At 50.3% G+C, this 13295-nt stretch overlaps 1 protein-coding gene across 1 annotated transcript; it reads right to left on the bottom strand.

The window, feature by feature from the left end:
- Positions 1-6516: 6516 nt before the first annotated feature.
- Positions 6517-12204, bottom strand: LOC133359021 (zinc finger protein GLI4-like). The gene is made up of 4 exons (XM_061577393.1): positions 12097-12204; positions 9842-10379; positions 8129-8212; positions 6517-7250 (listed from the first exon to the last, which is right to left on the bottom strand). Exons 2-4 carry the CDS (start codon positions 10368-10370, stop codon positions 6517-6519), a joined length of 1347 nt encoding a protein of 448 aa, XP_061433377.1. The 5' UTR covers positions 10371-10379; positions 12097-12204.
- Positions 12205-13295: the final 1091 nt, after the last annotated feature.

Below are 13295 nucleotides of genomic sequence, written 5' to 3'. Positions count from 1 at the left end.
ATATTTTTATTTATGGGACAATATATTTTCCCAGGGGTATTACTTTTCCGTGACTGGGGTACCAATCAATCCGAAATCAGTGCCACACTCCGCGATGTCAAAACGTCAAACATTAGCATTAAAAAATCCGTTGTCGAAAATTCAACTTTTAATAGTGCATCGTGCACACTCGTCGAGATGTCGATTGCCCGCATCGCTGACCATCAACACAGACTTAAAAATGATTTTTATACTCTTGGTTCTTTCGGTAAAGTCACGTAGTTAGAAATTGAATTAAACAATCACGACGTTTTCGATCGCAACACAAGCGGTCGTCATCAGTCACGAAGTTTCAAACCAAGAATGAATTTTGACTTTAAACTTTGTGAATGCAGGGATTCATATTTTCGATTCTTTCGTAAAGTCACGTAGATAAAAAATATTTTTTATTCAATTTTAAAATTGAAAATAATAAAAGCAAAAAACCCACGACGTTTCGATAGCAACACAAGCGGGGGGGGGGGGGCAAGCCTCAAATGCAACTGCTTCTAAGGTTTTTTTGCTTTGATTATTTTCAACTTATTTGTAAAATATATATTTCATTTTTCTTTTCTAACTACGTGACTTTCCCGAAAGAACAAGAATAACACCATTGGAACCTCCTTTGCCAGTAGCAAAATGAGAATTGTTTTTTACCCTTTTATCTGCCAACAAAACTGACACCTTTTTTTCAAGGAGTCATGTTTGCATTTACCACAATACCTGCGGTCGGAATACAACAAAAATTAACCAAGAAAAGACTAAAATGACTGCATCAAGGACATGGTACCGCCACAAGGTTCAATTTACCTATTTTCAATGAGAAAACTTGTGAATTGTGGCTTTCGTTCACGTAAAGCCCTGGTCACAAAAGCAGTTTTGTGGCATAGCCATTTTCTAAACTTTAGGCATAGGCAATTAAAAAAGTCACATTTAGTACCCAGGAACAAAAATTGTGTTACTCTTTGGTTCTTTCGATAAAGCCAGGTAGGTATAAAATAAAGAAAATTAAACCACGACGTTTCGGCCACAACACAGCGTCCTTCATCAGGTGGGACAACCACAGCAACTTGTTATGACTTTACCGAATGAACCAAAGAGTATTGATCGTTGCGGCCACGAAAACTTCAAATCTAGAATAAATCACCTATTCCCATTCTTTTACTTCCAAGTACTAAGTCTAATCATCAACATCTGGATTGAGGTCTTCCTCGTGCGACTGAATACCACTCCCAATGCCTCTCAGTGCCATGTCAAAGTAACATGTGGAGATGTTCACTTTGACACGGAACATACGATGTGTCCATGCGCGTCTCTGTATGGGGCACGGCAGTGAAGTTGTTAGCGCTACGAACCCGGCCACCAGAGTTCGACTCCAGCCCACGGCCAACAGCACCGGGTCCTAGGCCTCCCCCCTAGGTCGACTCGGCCTCAATGAGTACCTGCTGCGGTGGTGTAGCAAACACCGCCAACTGGCAGAGACAAAGGCGGCCGGGCGTGGTGGTGGTGCTTGCCACCCACGCCCTCCTCGTGGTGCCACAGTGCCGGCCTTCATAGCTGCTACTCGCTAACAGCACTTGCCCTGCAGTCTGTTACAGGCTACACGGGGATCTTTGTCTTTGCATGTCTGCCAACACGTTTTTTTTGGTTTTTCTGCTGGAGGCGGCGCCACGTTCCAAACTAAAATCGATGCCCACCACTCTTTTTAAAAACCCTACTCGCAAACAACAACAACAATCTCCACCAACAACCCCCCCCAACCACCCACCGCACCCTCTCACCGTCGCTCCTATTGATCATGACCACCATGCCGACCTCGACTCCTTTCGTGGCCATTGCTGGGCTTCACTCTCCAACGAAAATTCAAAGAAAATCAACCAAAAAAAATTGGGGAGGCACCTAAAAATAACACACAACACAACGACGACGACGAAGTTGGTTGAAGGGAGGTTTGTTTGTCTGACCTCTACCAACTCCACACAAACCCACAGACACAACAACCACCGCCGCTGCTCAGCGTCTCTGCCGGTTCCTTTTTTAAACTTAGCGGCCTTATGGGAGGTTCACTTGTGGCACCCCCAACAACTACTCCCCCCCCCCTCGTACGTCATCACGCACGCCTTGCGTCATCACGCACGCGGGCCGCGCGCGCGTTGCGTCATCACGCACGCACGCGAGCCGCGCGTGTCTGCGTCATCACGCACGCGAGCCGCGCGCGTTGCGTCATCACGCACGAGAGCCGCGCGTGGCTGCGTCATCACGCACGCACGCGAGCCGCGCGCGTTGCGTCATCACGCACGAGAGCCGCGCGTGCCTGCGTCATCACGCACGCACGCACGCGGACGTGATGTTATAATGTTGTTAGTATTACGATTATTATGGAATCAACTTTGGTCCGTTCGTTTATTCTTTAACAGTGTGCACTGTTTAATGGAATTTCATATTAAACTTTCGTCTGTCCGTGCAATGTTGAACGGTAGCTCAATTTTGATTCGCGCACTTACCCCCCCCCACCACCCCTTCGTGACGTCATCGCGCACGGCGTCTGCGTGATGACGTTGCGGGAACAGCGGTCGCGCGCATCCCCACCACCACCCCCTTCGTGACGTCATCACGCACGGCGTCTACGTGATGACGTTGCGGGAACAGCGGTCGCGCGCATCCCCCCCACCACCCCTTCGTGACGTCATCACGCACGGCGTCTGCGTGTGACGTTGCGGGAACAGCGGTCGCGCGCATCCCCACCACCACCCGTCGTGACGTCATCGCGCACGGCGTCTGCGTGATGACGTTGCGGGAACAGCGGTCGCGCGCATCCCCCCCCCACCCCTTCGTGACGTCATCACGCACGGCGTCTGCGTGATGACGTTGCGGGAACAGCGGTCGCGCGCATCCCCCCCACCACCCCTTCGTGACGTCATCACGCACGGCGTCTGCGTGATGACGTTGCGGGAACAGCGGTCGCGCGCATCCCCACCACCACCCCTTCGTGACGTCATCACGCACGGCGTCTACGTGATGACGTTGCGGGAACAGCGGTCGCGCGCATCCCCCCACCACCCGTCGTGACGTCATCACGCACGGCGTCTGCGTGATGACGTTGCGGGAACAGCGGTCGCGCGCATCCCCCCCACCACCCCTCGTGACGTCATCACGCACGGCTCTGCGTGATTACGTTGCGGGAACAACGGTCGCGCGCCTCCCCCCCCACCGTGACGTCATCGCGCACGGCGTCTGCGTGATGACGTTGCGGGAACAACGGTCGCGCGCCTCCCCCACCATCCCGTCGTGACGTCATCACGCACAGCGGCTGCGTGATGACGTTGCGGGAACGGTCGCGCGCGCCCCACCCCCCCCACGTCGTGTGACGTCATCGCGCACGGCGGTGGCGTCATCGCGGCGCTTTGAAAGGGCTCGCGGGTGACGGAAATGTAATGTGACGTCACGCGAAAAGGTGAAAGCGTCGGATGACGTCATCGCGCGGCATTCCAGTAAGCGGGACCCAGATATGGAGATGATTACGTGAAGAACCTTATACAATTGACTGTGTCGGGTGGTGGCGGGTTTAACGACACATTTAAATATCTACACGATCTAACCCCCCCCCCCCCCAAAAAAAAATCCCATTGTTTTATGGATATAGATGCTGCTAAAAAACACATTCCGCCTGCGGAGGGAGCTGGTAGGAACGTTGAGTTGCTCGGTCAATGGCCAGGGTCACGGCGGCGTGGTGTATTCCGCAAATATGCCCCGACTGTGAGGGCTGGGCACAAGCCGGCGTGAGTAGGTTAAACGTTGAGTTTGATAAGGGCACCATAGGGTGACCAGCCCCTCCCCCAGCCCCACCCAGCCCCTCCCACACCAGCCCACCCCCTCCTACCCCCCACCCAGCCCCTCCCCTCTCCACCCAGCCCCACCTCTCCCACCCCCCACCCACCCCACCTCTCCCATTTTTTGATGCACGACGAACAGACGGACACAATAATCCCCTGTGGGCTGGTGGAACCAGGTGGTTCCTACCAGTATAACATAGTGTATTGTGTAGTATATAGTGTAGTGTATAGTACTGGACAGTAGAACCCATCTTAACGACCAGCCCCTGTTAACAATTCTTTCCCTTAACGACAAAAACTCCATAGAGGCCAATGTGTAGTGTATAGTAATGTAGTGTATTGTGTAGTATATGTGTAGTGGTGTATAGTACTGGACATTATAACCCCTCTTAACGACCAGCCCCTGTTAACGACGAGCCTCCATAGAGCAAAATGTTAGTGTATAGTGTAGTTTAGTGTATTATATAGTAGTGTAGTGTATAGTGTAGTATATATTAGTGTTGTATCTAGTAATGTATAGTGCAGTGTATAGTGTAGTATATAGTAGTGTACTGTACAGTAATGTATAGTGTAGTGTATAGTAATGCATATTGCAGTGTATGATGTAGTGTAGTATTAGTGTAGTGTGTAGTACTGTACAATATAACCCCTGTTAACGACTAATCGCTTAACGACGGCCCTCCATAGAGCCCAATGTGTCCGTCTTACCGACCATTCCCCTGTTGTAGGTACAGTAAATATGAATGCATCAATTAACCCATGTTTAAAAAAATATATGTTTATAATGTATCTTTATCTATTAATATATATTGTTTAAATATTACAAAGTACGTTTTTTGGATGAAAAAGGGGAACTTTGGATGCCACGAATTAAGCCTTTAACGTGAATTTCCTATATTCGCTTTAACGACCAAATCTCTTAGCGACTGGTTTCGTGGAACCATTTACCGTCGTTAGCATTTATGAAATTGCATAAACAAAAGCACACACACACACATCATGCATACGTAAACAAGTATTTAATGAGGGAACGGAAGAATTCTAAATTAAATATAAACACATCTCCACGAGGCCACAACGTGGTGTATATCGTAAGCCTCCTGAATTTATGTTTGACATCCGAACATACCAAGTAAATAAATATTCTGATTCTGAAAGTTTTGTAAAAATGGCAATCAAACTAGGGGTTCTGGATAAAAATGCAATAAAAAAATTGGCAAATTCTGCGAAAAATGTAAAATATATAAAGCAAAACGATGAATCCTGAATTCTACATCCGCAATGCCCTGAATACGATTAACCTTTTAATTCTATAATGTTCCAGTAGAATTTCCCTTAACCATCACCCTCGTGTATATGTTCAACTTCTTTCGCACCGTACGTAGCCAACTGCGCTAATCGGACGTTCAGGGGAAGGACAACAAACCAAACACAAACGGCAGCTCTAAAGAAATTAGTTTTCAATCTCAATGATTTAAAAGTGCATAGCACCCAGTGGCTTCCTAATACCGGAAGAGCTTTCCAGACGGCCGCAGAAGCGCATCTGAAAGCGCGCGATGCAGCGACCATCTTTGTTTGATGGTTCGCTAAAAGATATTATCTAGCCATGTAATAATTCCACGCTCTCAAACGCAACCCCAGCTATTCGATAAATTATCCCAAATCGGGGGTTTAAATCATTTCCAGAATTATGGAATTTCTTTGCCTCGTTTTTAACATCTAGATGTTTTTCTCTCTCACTTTGCCGTTTTTCTTGCCATTATAGCCTAACGTGATGTAAGTGTACCTTTCGCGTAACACTTGCATGAATCGCAAATGATTGACTCTCACACGCAAGGTTCGACGTATGTATGGTGAGTGTGACAATAGATGCCTGATTGTGTGCCTACGATTAGCTCCCTGATTCACCCAAGCAGAACCGTGCATCATGAGGTGGACGGGTGGCTTCACAAGTCAGATTGCTGAGCTTGCATCGCTGAGATGCGAGCTTCAAATGCAGGCAGCCAACTGTTAACACATTCCTGCGGAGGGAGCTGGTAGGAACGTCGGGTTGCTCGGTCAATGGCCAGGGTGGTGTATTCTGCAAATATGGCCGACTGTGAGGACGGGCACAAGCCGGCATGAGTAGGGTAAAACGTTGAGTTTTATAAGGGCACCACGGGGGTGACCAGCCCCTCCCCACCCACCCCAGCCCCACCCTCCCCAGCCAGCCCCTCCCCCCTCTCCCACCCAGCCCCTCCCTCCCCACCCAGCCCTCCCTGAACGACGGACGGAAGCAATAATCCCTGTGGGCTGGTGTAACCAGGAGGTTCTTACCAGTATTAACCGGGTGAGAAAGTGATGCCCCCCACACTGTGTAATCCAGAGGTCATTTGAAGACATCTCAGGAGTAGTTGTACAATATATCCGCTTCCACGGGCCATTATCTAACATGAACAGTGGCACCCCGCTCGACGAATAAATTTGGGGAAACAAGACAAAAAATTTTTTTTTTTACAAGAGGCGTTAGTTCTCCGATACGTTTTCAGGTTGTATCACTATCGTTCGGCATGACGGTCTGCCGTTTCGCTCCACGCGCCGAGAGTTTCTCTCGCAAATATAAATCGACACGCGCTGGAGGGACGACCCCCGAAAACGCAGCGAGAGAGCCCCGCCATGCAACCGCTTAAAAACCTACGCGGTAGCAAAAGAGAGTTCTGAATCTCCCATCCGCCATCGCAGTGGACCGGGCTATTCGCTTCCCCGGAACGCTGCGCACCCCCTCCCCGGCGTGCTTCAGCAGGTGCACCTTGAGGTTGCAGAGTCGCGTGAATCCTTGGGCACACACGTCGCAGCCGAACGGCTTCTCGCCTTTGTGGCTGCGCTGGTGCCTCTTCATGTTGCTGCGCTTGGAGAAGGCGCGGCCGCACGCCTCGCACCGGTAGGGTCGTTCGCCCGTGTGCGTACGGGTGTGCCGCCGGTAGTTGGAGTACTCCGCGAAAGCGCGGCTGCACACGTCGCAACGGAAGGGGCGCTCACGCACCGCCGTTGCCGCCGTCGCTGCTGCCGAGGGCGCGACGCCTGCCGCTGCCGCCGCGGTGACCGCCACCGACGGCCACGCCCGCCGCCGCCGCCGCCGCCGGGCTGTCGCGACAGTCGCCGCTGTCGGCGGGAGCCCTCGTCCCGGTGAGCAATCCGGTGAGCATTTCACCGGGAGGGTCGACTCGTGCCAGTCTTGTGGCTCAGCGCGGCATCGAACGGCGGCTTTCGTGTCGTCAATTACCGCGGCGGTGGCGGGGATGGTGGCGGCGGCGGTGGCGGCGGTGGTGGAATCCTCGGAGAGTTCTTCGATCTTAATGGCGACTTTGGGCTGCAGGGCGCCGTCTTCGATGAAGAATTCGGAGTGGCCTCGCAGAGGTTCTGCACGAGAGAGGACGCTCCCTTAAGGTTTATAGGTAGCGTACGTAAGTCATAGCAGATACTACATTGCACGTCGGCACGTCAATGTTGCCGATGCCTGTGTCGGAAGGAAGAGCATTCCAGACGGCCGCAAAACCAGCGCATATGAAAGCGCATGATCCGGTCACCACCGTCCTGGTTCAATGGCTAGCCAAAAGCCGCTGCTGCGAGGACGACCGGAGTTTGCGTGCTCCTCGATTAAATCAGCAAGATATTGTGGTTAATTTGTGGTAAGCACTTTGCGCGTAATGAGTGCGACCTCACAATGTATTTGCTCGGCAGCAAGAAGCCAATCCAGCTCGGCGAGCACTGGACGGACACGATCTTGCAGTACCCGTCACGACACGTGCCAAAGGACTTTGTACACGCTGCAGCTTGGTAATGTTTTTTTTTGCCAAAGTGATAGTTTTAAAATCCTTTATATTAAGTTCGCTTGCTTGCTTGCTTGCGTGCTTGCGTGCTTGCGTGCTTGCTTGCTTACGACCGTGCAAACCTTTTGGTCGTTTTTTAACCCACTTCCCGTGATCCAATCGAGTTGACATTTTGCACACAGACTCGTTGTGCGTGACAATTTATTTTCGTGAAAATTCTTTTCCATAACTTTACACTTTTTAGGAATTTTTTTTTATATTTAATTACCAATTGCTTAATGGTGGCAGGCAATCATCTGACCCATAGGTGGCAGCCATCTCAAGCCAGAGGACGAGAGGACTCTAGCCGCCACGCATATAAAGGATTTAGAGTGAAAAACTTTGTTTTTACGGGTTATACTTATGTTCAATCAACTCCTCCCACCCATGCCCATCGCCCACACTGGCCCAGCGTCCGGCCACACTCACCTGCGGGCTCCTGGCTGTCCGGACCCTCAGCTCCTTGTACCGGGGTCCACGGTTCCTCAGCATCGGTAAATTCACCCAAGGTACCTGAGAGGCACACAGACCGGGCACGCGTCATAAGTACAGGCTACGGTGGTCTGCCACACATTTAGCACTAAATTGGAAGTAGAATAACCAATAATATCCGGCTGGCTGACGGTATGGTTAAGAGTGCCAACCTCACGATCTATTGGTGATCACATCTTCAGCCATGAACTATCCATTGGTGGATTAAGTCTTCCCTACGCCATTGGGATGCTACAAACCATCGACTGCGCACGAACTGATTTCATCGTTTCGTCTGTACCTTGGCTGCTATTTCATCACCACTCATAACCCATGGCCATCACCCCTTCTGGCAACGGTCCGCTGGCTTGAGCCCACTCTCGCTTCTCGCAACATTCAACAAACACGGTCGTTGATTTGCAATCGTTCCACGATCCACTCGGCCCCCCCTCCCTTCCAAGTCCCTCGGCGTATTCGAAGCGTGAAATTCTCCTCGCTCTTGTTTGCGTGCTTCTCAACTCTTGATCCATTTAATTTGTCGGCGTTTGCGCGTTTCGGGTCCGTAAGTCACAGCTGGGAGCGCGCACGGACACACAGACCGCAACCGTCTTCTTTGGGCACGCCGGCACGCTTACCGTTCATGATCCAATTCAGTTTTCTCAGAAAGAGCTCCACGCTGCTTCCGTTCGCCCGTAAATTAGAACCTTGTCTGCTGTCAACATCTACCCTAGATGTGTATGGGTGGATACACATACTGCTGTGTTTTAGAGTTATCTCCAAACAACATGTATTTTATTTATATAAGCAAACTTGTATTGAATCTATATATATAAAAGGGAAATTTGTGAATGTGTGTCGAAATGTTTTGCATACTTCCCGACATGCAACAAACTTGAAATTTTGCATGTGGGTAGTTTCCAGACTGTACACAATGCAAAAAAGAAAACAAATGACTTTCGTATTTTTTTTCGGGGGGGGGGGCGCAATAATGGATATATTATTGTATTTTGCACCGTGAGCGGTGACGTCACATCTGTGATGTCACCCGCATGCGGCAGCGTCACGCAGTGTGCCTGCTGACGTCACGCACCCCTCCCCCCACCCTCCGCGTAGGCCGTGTGTTACTCCAAGACAAGAATCCAAGTCTCGGGCGAAGCCGGGTAGCAAAGCTAGTAATATATATAAAAAAAGGCTTTGCCCTATCTGGCATGAATACAGCTATTGAGATGTTCAACCACCAAATAGACGCCTATTACACAACAAAAAAAGGGTCCCATAGATAAAACTAACCCTGAACTGATAGTTGGTTTTTTACCCTTCTATCTGGCAACAAAACTGACACCTTTTTTACAAGGAGTCATGTTTACATAGACCACAATACCTGCAGTCATAATGCAAACAAAAAACATAACTCTGATAATGTGCACTGTCCTTGAAGTTGATTGGTCCACACCCGAGACAGCTTTTCTTAGAGCCTAGTCTCACATGGTGTTGGACCAGATGACGCCAAAAGGCGCCTTTTGGCGTCATCTGGTCCAACCCATGTGATTTAATCACAGATGGCCAAATCTTGGATTCCAATGCCAAATCTCAGCAGTGTCTCAGCGCTCCCATCTTTGAGCTAACCCGGTCACACCTCCTCCCCTCTAAAATAAAAAAAAACAAACTCACAGTGGCTGTTGTGCTGATCCTCTTCGGCCGGATGGTGACCCCCATCATCCGTCACAAAATCCTCCACGTATCCCACTCCTTCCACAGTTCCCAACCTCCGCACGAACAGCAGCAGCTCCCGGCTCAAGCCACTCAACAGCGCGAGCAGCATGTCCACCAGGCCTCCCCGCGTCACGTCTCCAGGAGAGGAGGAGGCGTTGCTGGCGGCGGCGGCGGCGTCGTCCCAGCGCGGCGTCCCAGCGCCGTCGTGGGGCTCGGCGCCCCGCAGGGCCTTCACCACCTGCCGCAGCACGGCGTAGAAACCGAAGGGCAGGCGGTCGCGCGCCGCGGTAAGCAGCTCGGCCCGCACGAGGCCGTCCCCGACACAGGCGCGCAGGACCCCGTAGTCCCGGATGCCCAGCTCCGAGTCCATGGCCCGGGCCACCTCCGCGTTCACACCCTGCGCCTCCAGCCACGCCGGGAAGTCTCCGCTCGGCTCCAGGGCAGGGTGAGTGGTGGCAGGAGGGACAGCGGACACCGCACACGCCATCGTTGTCGACTGGATGACGGGAACACGGGAGATTGAATTGCTTAATTTCAGGCTTCTCAGGGTTATTTCACTTCAAGGTGAGCTGCGCTTTGTGTTCAGTTTGTCCTCCCGCACCTCTGATTAGCACAATTGGATACATGCGGTGCGACAGAAGTTCAAGTTAAGGTAAACTGCAAGCGCTACAATTGCTTGCTTACACTACACAGCTGGTGGACACAACTCAAAGATTCAACCGCAAAAACGAACAGCCGTTCATTTTTTTCATTTTTAAGTTATTTGTTTTGCAATTAGCCTTTTTTTTACTTAACCAGTTGCTGTGTGTTCTATTTTTTGCTATAGGCATCAGGGCAATGAGAGTTAAAAAAATGTCTCGACAACTTTCGCCAGCAACCACCTCTGTCGGTAGATAAAATATCTTGGGATGGTTGCCTCGACGTGAATTTGAAGCTTCGTCAATGAGAAGAGGAAAGAAAAATAAGTATAACCCGTAAAAACAAAGTTTTTCACTATAAATCCTTTATATGCGTGGCGGCTAGAGTCCTCCCGTCCTCTGGCTTGAGATGGCTGCCACCTATGGGTCAGATGATTGTCTGCCAGTATTAAGCAATTGGTAATTAAATATTTAATTTATTTTCCCTAAACAGTGTAAAATTTTGGGGAAACAATTTTCACGAACATTAATTGTCTCGCACAACGAGTCTGTGTGCAAAATGTTAGCTCGATTGGATCACGGGAAGTGGGTTAAAAAACGACCGAAAGATTTGCACGGTCGTAAGCAAGCAAGCAAGCACGCAAGCGAACTTAATATAAAGGATTTTAAAAAGAGGCTTTAAATTCACGGTGAGACAATGTGGCCACCGCACTGCAGCGTAGAACAACATCTAGAACCCAAATTCCTGGAAGAGGTCACATCAGCACTTGTTGTAGAACTCCGGGCAGATATGCGGCGAAAGCAATTCCACCTAATTCGCGTGAGTAGTGCGCCAGATTTACAAAGCGGAATGATGTTTTTGAGCCTCGTCAACTCCCCATGAACCTCATTAACCTCGTCAACTCCCCGTTAACCTCGTTAACCTCGTCAACTCCCCGTTAACCTCATTAACCTCGTCAACTCCCCGTTAACCTCATTAACCTCGTCAACTCCCCGTTAACCTCATCAACTCTCCATGAACCTCATTAACCTCGTCAACTCCCCGTTAACCCCATTAACCTCGTCAACTCCCCATGAACCTTATTAACCTCGTCAACTCCCCGTTAACCTCATTAACCTCGTCAACTCCCCGTTAACCTCATCAATTCTCCATGAACCTCATTAACCTCGTCAACTCCACGTTAACCCCATTAACCTCGTCAACTCCCCATGAACCTCATTAACCTCAACTCCCCATTAACCTCATCAACTCCCCATAAACCTCGTTAACCTCGTCAACTCCACGTTAACTCCATGAACCTCATCAACTCCCCATGAACCTCATCAACTCCCCATGAACTCCCCATGAACCTCATCAACTCCCCATTAACCTCGTCAACTCCCCATGAACCTCAACTCCCCATGAACTCCCCATGAACCTCATCAACTCCCCATGAACTCCCCATGAACCTCATCAACTCCCCATTAACCTCGTCAACTCCCCATGAACCTCAACTCCCCATGAACCTAATCAACTCCCCATGAACCTTATTAACCTCCTCAACTCCCCATGAACTCCCCATGAACCTCATTAACCTCGTCAACTCCTCGTCAACTCGTCGTCGTCCGCGTGTTGATCTCCACGCGTCGCGGACGCAGCTTCGCGTTTCCCCGGCCGCCGATTCCGCCGTGCGCGAGGCTGGGGGACCGCGGCGATTTGCGCCGTCAGCCCCCCGTGTTGTTGCACTTGGGGGGGAGGGGGGAGCACGTCCATAAATGACGTCACGCACCTAGGGGGGGGGGGGGGGTCAGACATTTGTGACGATGTGTGACGATGGGGGAGGGGGGGGGGTGTTTGGGAAATGTGACGTCACATCAAAATGCGTAACTTTAAATAAATACAGACAACACGTTCTACTTAATTAAATAGACTTTTTGATAAATGTTTTCCCCTACAACATCAGAGTGCAGCGCCACGCTAAATACGCACTACAATGACAATAGTTGAAAGCGATTTGAAGCATGTTTTATATTTTTGGGGGGGGGGGGCAGAGCTTTGTGACGTCATATTTCAGGGGGGGGGGGTCTGACTTTTAATTACGCTGGGGGGGTGGGGTCAAAAATCGTCCAAAATCGCGTGACGTCATTTATGGACGGCCCCTTATTCTTTTATGGGGGGGGGGGCAGAGCTTTGTGACGTCATATTTGAGAGGGGGGTCTGATATTCTTACCGAAAACACCTAAGAATATGAATCCTTGCAGTCACGAAAGCTTCAAATCTAGTGGGGTCTGACTTTTTGTGACGCCGTGTGACGATGGGGGGGGGGGGGGGGGGGATGTAAAAAATCGCCCAAAATCGCGTGACGTCATTTATGGACGGCCCCTTTGCGATTATCGGAGAGACGGAAATTCCTCTTTGGGGGTCATGATGATGATCTCCGTTCGTGATTTGAAATGTAACGCAGAGACAGCAAGGGGGGGGGGGGGGGTGTGTGTGTCATCAATGTCAGATCTCGAATCGGAGAAAGGGGTCATAATGTAATCATGGGGGCAGTTGAAACAGATTCGAGCGACCGCACCGTAATAATTCCACGATCCTTCGAAAACCCACTGCTGGATTGACAACGGTGGGTTAAATGACCATACTTCACCACGCTGGGTCAGTGGAAAATTACAAATATTAACACTTTCCTGCGGAGGGAGCTGGTAGGAACGTTGGGTTGCTCGGTCAATGGCCTGCAGGGTCAACGGCGGCGTGGTGTATTCCGCAAATATGCCCGACTGTGAGGGCGGGC

This window comes from Lethenteron reissneri, chromosome 64, assembly GCF_015708825.2.
Source record: "Lethenteron reissneri isolate LAM-NWPU_2019-01 chromosome 64, ASM1570882v1, whole genome shotgun sequence".
Classification (NCBI taxonomy): Eukaryota; Metazoa; Chordata; class Hyperoartia; order Petromyzontiformes; family Petromyzontidae; genus Lethenteron; species Lethenteron reissneri.
Note: the sequence above shows the minus strand (reverse complement) of the source record. Positions and strands in the feature narration are given on the sequence as shown.